This window comes from Tursiops truncatus, chromosome 7, assembly GCF_011762595.2.
Source record: "Tursiops truncatus isolate mTurTru1 chromosome 7, mTurTru1.mat.Y, whole genome shotgun sequence".
NCBI lineage: Eukaryota > Metazoa > Chordata > Mammalia > Artiodactyla > Delphinidae > Tursiops > Tursiops truncatus.
Window position 1 is genome coordinate 18,463,945 of NC_047040.1, and position 10,954 is coordinate 18,474,898.

A 10,954-nucleotide genomic window follows, 5' to 3' on the forward strand; every position below is an offset into this window, starting at 1 on the left:
TCTGCTGGGGTTGGGGTGCACAAGGAAAAAAGAGGGCCAGGGAAGGTCTGCAAGAGGCCGTGTGTTCTGTAATCACCAAGGCTCCTTGCTCTGTAGAGACCATGACCCCATTTCCCAAAGCAGCCCCATTGTATGCCCTTGCCAGTTTTCTTTTTAATGAATGAGTCTTGTTCTCCCAACCATATGGTTAGTCTACTGGGAAAAGAGACCTTGTCATATTTCACTGTATTCCTTTCCATGCCTTGCCTAAGTAAGGTGTCGATTAGCTATTTTGTTGGTAGAAAGTTGCCATTGCTAGTTATTTTATCCTGATGTGTTGTTCTGTCAGGCAGCTCTGGCCCTAGGAAACACTCTGATAGGAGAGGCAGGTGAATCCTTTCTAAGTGACTAGCCTGGGAGACAGGTTTCTTAATGTGACCAATAGGCACACAGGGCACTTCTGATGATTTCCCCAGTGAAGGGAGACAGCTAGAAAATGTAAGGCATGCAAGGGAAAGCAGAAGTAGATTGAAAAGCCCATTCTTGCAAGAAATGGAAATGAAACGTAAAAAGAAGGAATAGCTTCAGCTGAGACCTCCACCTGAGCTCTGAGGGCGTTGAGATGCATGTCGCAGATCCTGCCTATGGCTTAGGGACAGAAGAGGGTGGGGAAGTCAAAATCAGCCATGATATCTGAATCTCCATTTCCTTTTTTCCTCTTTGGAGTCAACAAACGTTAGGATACCTCACAACAATGCTTTCTGGGGGTGGAATCATTGTCTCACCGGTGAAAATGCCAAGGACTCAGTGAGGTTAAGTCACTTGCCCAAGGTCACACAGGGCAGTCAAGATGCGAATCCAGGTACTGAGGGCTTCGGTCCAGAGCTCAGGCAGTTCTGGCAGCAGGAAAACGGGCAGGTGACGATGGCGAGGGCCGGCTAATAGTGACGGCGCTGATGACGGGGCCACTGACCGGCGTGTAGCCTGCGAGCCGCAGGAGATTCCGGGGGTCGGCCCTCGCAGACAGACTGTGGGGCTCGGCTCCGCGGAGCAGCCTAAGGGATCGGCAACCTGGGGCTCAGGCTGTGCAGCTCCTGGTCCTCGGCCGCCCACGGGCGTTGGCGAAGGCCAGCCATCCCGGCCGGGGACCAGCAGGCCGCTTGCAGCTGCAAGGGGTTCCTGGGGGACAGGCCAGAGCCAGGCAGTTGGCCGGAGCCTCCAGGGAGGCGGGTCGGGGAGGGCACCGGCGAAGGCTGGCTACAGCCACTTCGGATAAACAGTCTCTACAGCACCCGCCCTAAGTCAGAACACCTGAGCCACAGGCGCCCCCATGACGCAGGTGGCGAGACTCGTCCTGGCACTGCGCCCTGCGTCCCAACATCGGAGCTCAGGAGGTCTGAGTGTCGGCTCAAAACCCGGAGCGAAGGGTTAAAGCTCCGGTCGCTACCCCTAACCCACGCGGGACAGGTGAGGGACGGGGGCACGCCAGGGGGAGGGGACTCGCCCTGGCCCCACCCCTCCGGGCCGCCTATCTTTTGGGGGCGTGGCCTATGGGCTGCCCAGCTCCTAGTGGGAGGTCGGAGCGCGTGGGCCCGCCCCCCGCATATAAGAGCGGTGCGGCACTGCAGCTAGCGCAGTTCTCACTGAGACCCGTCACCCGGACTCTACGTGAGACCCACCGCCTGGACTCACCATGGTGAGTGCGGCCCTGCCGGCATCTCGCCCGTCCCTTAATTGCCCCTCTTCTTCGGGGAACCTCCCTCCCGGGATGCTCGGAGCCCTCCATCCGAAGTTCCTGGTCTCGAGGAGTTGGGGGAGTGGGGTGGGGGGGTGGGGGGGTGCATTTCCCCCACCCCACCCCCTCCCGGTGACTTTGGCTGAGCCACGTTGTCCACTTTCGGAGGCTGGGGAAGGGAGTGGAGTGGGGTGGGATTCTTCACGAGCAGAGAGGAGTCCTCCTGGAATCCCCTCCTGCTCCACCAAGCATTTTGTGCCCTAATTCTCCTGAGGGGAGTCACGCGGTCCCGTGCCCAGTCCTTTCCGCCGGCGAGGAGACCCGCGCGGCTGCCCTCCGCCCCTAGCCTCCCCCTCACTTCCCGGTCCCCGGAACTGACCAAACACGTGCTTGGCGCAAGAAGGTGGAGGGGGTCAGATTACTTGGTGCAGCATCCCCCTTTCCTCCGACTGTGTGTGTATCCCTCCTACCCACAGTCCCCTGTGACTCAGCACCCCTCTTCTGATCCTGGAGGGGTGGCGAGAATGGGGTTCAGCCTAGTCAGGCGAGCCGGATTCTCTCCAGCCGGAATCAGGGTGCACGGACGGGCAGAGACAGCTGGCGCTGAGCGAGAGTGCGGCCGGGGCCAGGTTGGGGGGAGGGGAAAGAGGTGTGTGTAGGGGGGTGGTATTTATAGCCTAGGGACCGGGACCGAAATCCAATCCTCGCTTTCCGCCGGGATGTAACTGGAAAGAATCTAGAAGCGGGGGGGGGGGGGGGGGGGGCGAATGCAGGGCCAAGGTTCAGGATGGCGCTCACCCTGCCCAGGGCAAGGCGGTTACCTCTGGGGCCTCACCGCAGGTTCCGCTTCCTTTTCTCGGTATTTGGAAACCGTCACCCCGCCATTTCGGTCTCGAAAAGGGAGGCTGCGCCGGCCCTGCGTGGCACCACTTTGGCTCTTCAGAGGTTAATTTCACACTGGCAGGGATGAGCCTAGGGCAGCGAGTGCCCCAGTACCCACAACCCGTATTGCCTGCGCCTGCCGTCTTTTGCTCTCTGCAGTCTCGGTGAGGGCTCCGCAGTGGACGAAGGTGGTGAAGACACCCAGGGTGTGGGGGTGGAGGTGACGAGCGCAGCCAGACGGGCTTGAAAGGCGGTGGGGGGAGGGCATCCTGCTGGCCAGCGTGGTCAGTTGACGCCTGGCTGGAAGGCTGAGACACCTCTGCAGCCCGAAAGAATGAAAGGGGGAGAGGGTTATACGAAATACTAGTTGTTCCATCCTCAGAGCAAAGAACTAATCAAGCTGGGAACCTCTAGCTATAAATTCATAGCTCCGGAAAACCTTCTGTCCCTCCTCAGGCTCTTGAGAAGCTGATTTGTGGGAGTAGGGATTGGGAACAGCTGAAAAATCGCTTGTCCTTGTCTCAGTTACTGCAGTGTCTGCCTGTCTCATACGCACTTGCCCTCTGCGTCCTCCCTGAGTGTCCTGTGAATGTAGCAGGGTCATGTGGAGCCACAGCTCTTACTTGACAAGGTCCCAACAGAGAAGTAGGCTGAGGGACTGGCCTGCCCTACTGGGTGCCTCCAGTTGGAAAGTCCTATGCAGGGGAGCCTGGGCAGGCTGCCAGCCTCTTTGACCTCTGCCCAGCCCCAAGCCTCCACTTTTGCCAACTGAGTGATCCTAACTGGTAGGTGATAGGGTGGGAGAGAGGCTCATGAGGTAAGGACTTATGTATGTGGAGCTTATGCCATGTCCCCTCTCTTTATCCTTCAGCGTGAATGCATCTCTGTCCATGTGGGGCAGGCAGGTGTTCAGATGGGCAATGCCTGCTGGGAGCTCTACTGTCTGGAACATGGGATTCAGCCAGATGGGCAGATGCCCAGTGACAAGACAATTGGTGGAGGGGACGACTCCTTCACCACCTTCTTCTGTGAAACCGGCGCTGGAAAGCATGTGCCCCGGGCAGTTTTTGTGGATTTGGAGCCCACCGTAATCGGTGAGAGGAAGAGAGGGTGGAATTGAGGGGATGGAAAGTGACTCTAAGCTTCTCTCTGGAGAGAGGGTGTGTAGACCTGGCTTTCCTGGCCCTAAAAACCCCTTGCCCTGCTGGAAGCTAAAGAAGGCAAGCTGATTGCAGGCTGGCCTGGGCAGCAGGTCTGGGTTTCCCACACACACTGGTATCTCAGGCTGGCAGAAGGATGAGCTCTTCCATACATCTGACCACAGTTACCAGGCTGGGGGAGGGAGGTACGTGCTGAGCACAGCCTTGTGGTTTCTGCCCTAATGATGTGGTTTATGCCCTTCCAGATGAGATCCGAAATGGCCCATACCGACAGCTCTTCCACCCCGAGCAGCTCATCACTGGGAAAGAGGATGCTGCTAACAACTACGCTCGTGGTCACTACACCATTGGCAAGGAAATCATTGACCCTGTACTGGACCGAATCCGCAAGCTGGTGAGAACTTGGGATGGAAGGGAGCGTTTGAGAGGATGCTAATGGTCAGAAACATTTTTTCCCAGATCCATTTCTTTTTCTTTTCTTTTTTTTTTTTTTTGCGGTATGCGGGCCTCTCACCTCTGTGGGCTCTCCCGTTGTGAAGCACAGGCTCTGGACCCGCAGGCTCAGCAGCCATGGCTCACGGGCCCAGCCGCTCCACGGCATGTGGGATCTTCCCAGACCGGGGCACGAACCCGTGTCCCCCGCATCGGCAGGCGGACTCTCAACCACTGCGCCACCAGGGAAGCCCTCCCAGATCCATTTCGTGGGGTCATCTCTAATTGTACATGTCCCAGAGCATGCTGCAGCTATGGGATACTCATTAGTCTTTGCCTTGACTCCTGAGAAATTTTAGGCGTTTGTGAAGCCAGAAGATAAGAGTTCCTCAGGCCCCTTCCCTGCCCACATTGCTCTTTACTTTCTTGCCTTTCAGTCTGATCAGTGCACAGGACTTCAGGGCTTCCTGGTGTTCCACAGCTTTGGAGGGGGCACTGGCTCTGGCTTCACCTCACTCCTGATGGAGCGGCTCTCTGTTGACTATGGCAAGAAATCCAAGCTGGAGTTCTCCATCTACCCAGCCCCGCAGGTGTCCACAGCCGTGGTGGAGCCTTATAACTCCATCCTGACCACCCACACCACCCTGGAGCACTCAGACTGTGCCTTCATGGTGGACAACGAAGCCATCTACGACATCTGCCGCCGCAACCTAGACATCGAGCGCCCGACTTACACCAACCTCAACCGCCTCATCAGCCAAATCGTCTCCTCCATCACGGCCTCCCTGCGCTTCGACGGCGCCCTCAACGTGGACCTGACGGAGTTCCAGACCAACCTGGTGCCCTACCCTCGCATCCACTTCCCCCTGGCCACCTATGCGCCAGTCATCTCTGCAGAGAAAGCCTACCACGAGCAGCTGTCGGTGGCAGAGATCACCAATGCCTGCTTCGAGCCTGCCAACCAGATGGTGAAGTGTGATCCCCGTCACGGCAAGTACATGGCCTGCTGCCTGCTGTACCGTGGAGACGTGGTGCCCAAGGATGTCAACGCCGCCATCGCTGCCATCAAGACCAAGCGCAGTATTCAGTTCGTGGACTGGTGCCCCACGGGCTTCAAGGTTGGCATCAACTACCAGCCCCCCACTGTGGTGCCCGGGGGTGATCTGGCCAAGGTGCAGCGTGCCGTGTGCATGCTGAGCAACACGACCGCCATCGCTGAGGCCTGGGCCCGCCTGGACCACAAGTTCGACCTGATGTATGCCAAGAGGGCGTTTGTGCACTGGTACGTGGGCGAGGGCATGGAGGAGGGTGAGTTCTCCGAGGCCCGGGAGGATATGGCTGCCCTGGAGAAGGATTACGAGGAAGTAGGCATCGACTCCTATGAGGACGAGGATGAGGGAGAAGAATAGAACAGCTGCCTGGAGTCCACTCACTATGTTTATTGCAAAATCCTTTCGAAATAAACAGTCTCCTTGCACGGTTTCTTGTCCCCTCTGTGAGTGATTAAGCTTCTGCTGCCTCTTCCCCTTTTGTGCTGCTGCTGCTTCTGCTGCTGCCCTCACTATGTGCTGCTCATGACTTTTTCCCTTCCATGGCTGAAAGTGAGACCTTCAGGCCAGGAAAGAAAGACCTTCCTTGCCAGGCCCAGGAAACATGACCCCGTGTATGATCCTAGAGGAGCCCAGGATAGGGGGGAGATGAGGACCAAGTCTTGGACCTGTCTGTCCAGCCATGAGCTGTTAAAGGATCTGAGGCTTCACTTCTGTTCCAAGTAGGAGTTTAAGCCCAGCAGTTTCTGTATTTGAGAGTTAGACGGCTACCCTATTCTTCCCGCTGCTCTGCATTCACTGACTCTGGAAGCAAGGCTTGGCCCAGGTAACTCTGTGCATTATAAGGGCTTGGGAGTGGGGCTGAGCTGGCCCAGAGTTCCTGGGCATGGAGCCTAGTCATAAGCTTGGGGGATGGGAGGGAACAAGGGCGATCTCCTAGAGTTGTTTGTGTCACTGCACCTCCTAGCAGCTTTGCAAAGCTTACTGTTGGTCTTGCTGCTTTGCTGGGGCCTAGGGTTGTGCCATTAAAAGTCAGGTCATTTCCCCTCTGTTTGTGCTTTCTTTCTGGCCTCAGCCTCTGTGTTAGCTGGTGGGAGCCTCCTGCCAGGGCCCTGGGGAAAACTTCAATTTTGCTAATAGGCACCCTGGGACCCACACTGACGTCAGCAGTTGCGGGTGGGCACAGTGCGGGGAAGAAGCTTCAATCTCAGGAGCAGGAGATGCGAACCCTGCCCTTGCCTCCCCTCCCTGGTGATTCAGGAACACAGTGCCCTTCCCAGGGGAACAGCTTTCAAGCCCAGCAAGGGCAGGGCCCCTGTTTACTCAGCAGAGTAAGCAGGAAGTGGCAGCTGGATACTGCCACACCACACTGGCCTCATTAATCATTAACCATGTGTGAACTAGAACCATCTGGGAGAGATTCTGGGCCAAAATGGCTGCCACCTCCACTCCCCTTGCTCCCAGGCAGAGGCTAGAGACCAGTTACGTAGCTGTCCCAAAGACTCCTCAGGTGTCTCCACCCAGAAGCCGTTGCCTGGAAAACCAGCCGGGCTGCTCTGACTAAGCTACCCAGCCCTGGGAATGAAGAAATGAAAGTACGAATTGAGGGTGCTTAAGGCGGCCCTGGTCACAGTTCTTGGCATAGAAGCCAGCTCAAACCAGAGCATCTTGAAGTTTCTGAATAAGACAAGCTAGGAGAAGTATTGCCCACCACCAACCAGCCAGATCTAAGGTAGGCACACCTGCCTACGTACGTGGAATGATGAACTCACGCCATTCTTGATGCTACGCCAGTTCCTCTTCTCTCCAGGCTCTCCCTTGGAAATGGCAACCAGACTTTCGGCCCCCTGCACCTCTTCTCTCACTCCAGGCACAATGAAACTAAGATCACACCAAGCTACTTTCACTTTATTCTTCTATTCATACATTTTCCTGCTCCCAGATTTGGAGGCAGATCATGATGTAAGCTCAGCAGTCCTGCTCAGAGTCTTTACCAGATTCTATCAGTTCCCCTTTCCCCATTCCCCACCCTCACCCACCACTACCCAGTCAGGCCCCCAGTCCAGTTGTTGCTCTTGGGCGTAAGGGAGCAGAATCAGAGACAGAAGACTGAGCTGACTGTCCCCACCCGCCAGCTGCCCCCAACTACAAGAAAGCTGTCCTGGTTAGAAGGGATGGAGATTCCACTAAGGGGTGGGAGCTTCTTCCCAAGGCACAGGGCCACCTTCTCAACATGGCCACTGGTTTGTTCAGATTTGGGTAGTGTGCTGGCTCTGAGCTGGGGGCTGCAGTGCCTCCAACTGACTCAGGAGGAAAGGAACATGAGGGCGCTGCTGCGGGTCCACAGTCATCATTAAGGTTAGCAGCTGCCGCAAGGCTGAAGAATGCCTGTAGAAGGAGGAGGGCAGGGTGATGAGGGCAGCCATCCCCTGTGCTACAGCTCCAGCCCCGCAAACGGCTGGGAGGAGTCTGAACTGCTTTTGCTGCCCCCTTCATTGCTCACCTGGGGCTCTGTGGGATGCTTAGTTGGTTCTGCACAGCAAGGGCCACACTGTCACCCTTCTGGAACACCATGTCATAAGGGCCTTCCCCAAACATCATGGCATATAGCACACAGCCTAGGGACTAAGCATAACTTGGTTATTCCTTGGAAGGGGACCAGTGTAGATGATATCGCTCCCCTTAATTCTGTAGTGAAAGGAAACTACAATATGCGGACTTCAGTCACATGACACCACCAGGGCCCAGAGAAACTGCGAGTTAGCTGGAGGCCTCTGCACCCTGTGCTTGGACACTGCCTTCAGCCCTGACAGTTAGCTGTACTCACCCTGTTCAAAGGGTAGGATTATACCACTTCCTGAGCAACTGAGTACAGTGTCAGTGACAGTTTCCAGGAAGAGAGTCGAGGGCGGATGAGGACATACGTGGTTCCTGGGGCCCCATGCGCTAGAAACCAAAGACCTGTTCTACTCCACAGTAGGTACAGAGCAGCACTCCTCCCCACCCAGATTCCCACCCACATCCTCCTCACCCAGACATCAGTCCGCTCATCGATGACACAGTGGCTCTGCACGGAAAAGAGCTCCGGGGCCCGGTAGGAGATGGTGCACCGCTGGGCTGCCCAGTCCTGGAACAGTGGCCCCAGAGCTCAAAAGTGGGGCACAGGTCATGGTCATGTGACCAAATTGGGGCACGCACCAGAAGGGGTTGAGGATGGGGAACAGGTAGGCAAAGGAACCTAGAGACTCTTACCTGGAGGGTCAGAGCCTGGCGGGAGCCCTCCACGTGGATGCATGCTTGACTCATGGAACCCAAGTCCATTAAAACTGGCTGCCCCTCATCTCCAAGCAAGATATTGGTGGGTTTCAGGTCCCTGCAGGAAAGTGGAAATGAACCATGAGCGTCCTTGGACAGGAAGGCTGGAATCCTGAGCGGGGGGGGGGGGGGGGGGGGGGGGGGGGGGGTGGTGGGGGGTGGTGGGGGGGGGGGGCGCAAAAGAATCATGGGGGCTGTTCTTTGGGAGGAGAGCAGAGACCTCTCATTTCTCTTGATGAGGCTCTTCCCTTCTGCCCAGCAGGTACACAGGAGCCTCCCACTGACCTGTGGGCATAACCCTTGGCATGAATAGCCTCCAGTCCTCTGCAGATACTCAGCAGCAGCTGAAGGATTTGCTCTTCAGTCAAGAAGTTGCCTTTGTCCTTCAGCTGTTCTATCTCGTCCCATAGCGTACCTCTCTGCAAAACAAGTTTCCCCACAGTTGATGTTTTTTTAGCCTCTGCTCCTTGAGCCTGAGTCCTTCCCCATGACAAAGCCTATCAACCATCTCACCACACACCCCACAGCCCCATCTGGGTTCCTTAAACCCCAAATCTGAAGTAGTCAAACCAGAACATGTTCTCTGCTTCCCAACGTGCTTGACCGCTCACACAGCCCTTGGCAGGTGGCTCTGTTGCAACCCCCTCCACAGCCAGGAGACTTTCTGACCTTGAAGAAGGGTAGCAGCAGCCAGGCCTCATGTTTAGTGCCTCGCTCCCTCAGACAATAAGCCACAAGGCGAAGGATGTTGGGGTGATGGAAGAGGCGATGCATGTCTGCTTCTCGTTGTGCCTCCTCCCGGTCCTGCTGCTCATGACACAGGATTCGCTTCAGGGCGTAGAACTGTCCATCATGTAACCCCTCCACTAGGTCCACATAGCTGAACCCACTGTGGGCCAAAGGGGTCAGTGAAGGACCACGGTCATTTCCCACACTGCTTGGACCCAGAGGAATTCCCTGGGGAGAAGGGTGGGGCGGGGTGGTGTCTTTCCCATTTAGTAGCAACCCTCCCAAGGTGTGACTCTAAAAAGAAGTCTGAAGATTATTATACTTTGAGCTCAAGACCAGGGACAGAGTCACCTTTTAGGTGCTATGATCTTTTTTTTTTTTTTTTTTTTTTTTGCGGTACGCAGGCCTCTCACTGTTGTGGCCTCTCTGTTGAGGAGCACAGGCTCCGGATGCACAGGCTCAGCGGCCATGGCTCACGGGCCTAGCTGCTCCATGGCATGTGGGATCTTCCCGGACCGGGGCACAAACCCGTGTCCCCTGCATCGGCAGGCGGACTCTCAACCACTGCGCCACCAGGGAAGCCCCTAGGTGCTATGATCTTAATGCAGGGCTCTGCACATGACAGATGCTCCATAAATATTAAATAAATAACAGTCACCATTTATCAAGTGCTATGAACCAGGCCGTAGGGGAGACATTTGATATGCAGTATCTGGTTTAGTCCTCACAGCCCTACAAGTAAAGCATAATTAGCTCCAAAAGGCAGATGAAACTATGGCTTATCAAGGCCATACATGGTGAATCTAGGAAGCCTGGCTCCACAATCCACTTTCTTGACCACCACAGTAGCTGGGCTCTGTCAGGTGAATCAGAGGCTAGGCATAAAACTTTTGTGCCCCTATCATGTGCAGACTGCTGTCCTTCAAACACCATAACCCTAGGGACTAGTCAAATGATTTCCAAACACTCACCCCTCCCCCAGTTTCTGGATGAAGAGGTAGCGCTTATTGTCAATGATGACAGTTCCCCGAGAGCAGACACAAAGCGCGTGGCCCATAGTGTCTCAGTCATCCTCCTCAAGGACGGTCTGGGGCTGCCAAAGGGTTCGTCCAGGTTGAGGGGTCTCTTTCAGGCAAGTCGCTGGGGGTCCAGCGGATCATGCTGGAAGGAAAAGAACGGCAGGGTCGCTGGCCGGGCACAATCCAGAAAACCCCTAAAGTGGCAACATGGAGCGCTCAGGGCCACATCTCGGAACCTAGAAAAAACGGGCCCTGGCAACGCCGGCTCCAAGAAGGCTGGGGTCAGGTGCCTAAAAGCCTCAGGCCCCGCGGCGACTCCCAGGCCACTTTCTCCAACCCCCGCCCACCTTTAGGCGGCTCCCACTCCCACGCCCGTTGGGCTGCAAAGGCAGGTCATGGGGGGGTTCCGGGGGGGAGGTGCGAGGCCCGGACCCACCACTTGCAGAGCCCACCCCAGTCTCGGCGCGCTGAGCCCAGGGTGGGCCAGCCTGGACTCCCAACTCACCTGGCTTCGGCTGGAGGGAAGCGCCAGACACCGGAAACAGTGGTGACGTCATCAGCCCGCGCCTGTGTAACGGCCCGTAGTATGCTAGCAACCTCTGGGCACCCAGACGATGTGGGGGCGTGGAGTTGAGAGGCCCGGTGCTGGCTAGG

General features: G+C 56.4%; 2 protein-coding genes across 3 annotated transcripts; one reads left to right on the top strand and one right to left on the bottom strand.

Annotated features, from left to right (window-relative positions):
- The first annotated feature begins 1,546 nt into the window (after positions 1-1,546).
- On the top strand, positions 1,547-5,670 carry LOC101334183 (tubulin alpha-4A chain). The gene is made up of 4 exons (XM_033859719.2): positions 1,547-1,675; positions 3,468-3,690; positions 4,002-4,150; positions 4,626-5,670. Exons 1-4 carry the CDS (start codon positions 1,673-1,675, stop codon positions 5,595-5,597), a joined length of 1,347 nt encoding a protein of 448 aa, XP_033715610.1. The 5' UTR covers positions 1,547-1,672; the 3' UTR covers positions 5,598-5,670.
- A 1,459-nt stretch (positions 5,671-7,129) lies between these two features.
- On the bottom strand, positions 7,130-10,951 carry STK16 (serine/threonine kinase 16). Of its 2 annotated transcripts, XM_033859720.2 has the most exons (8): positions 10,806-10,951; positions 10,253-10,442; positions 9,222-9,441; positions 8,838-8,971; positions 8,490-8,610; positions 8,269-8,364; positions 7,741-7,862; positions 7,130-7,625 (listed from the first exon to the last, which is right to left on the bottom strand). In XM_033859720.2, the coding sequence occupies exons 2-8, from the start codon at positions 10,336-10,338 to the stop codon at positions 7,487-7,489; spliced, it is 918 nt and encodes a 305-aa protein (XP_033715611.1). In that variant the 5' UTR covers positions 10,339-10,442; positions 10,806-10,951; the 3' UTR covers positions 7,130-7,486. The 2 variants fall into 2 exon arrangements, with proteins under 2 accessions (XP_033715611.1, XP_033715612.1); XM_033859721.2 differs by lacking the exon at positions 8,269-8,364 and having other exon boundaries at positions 10,806-10,946.
- Between the last annotated feature and the right edge of the window lie 3 nt (positions 10,952-10,954).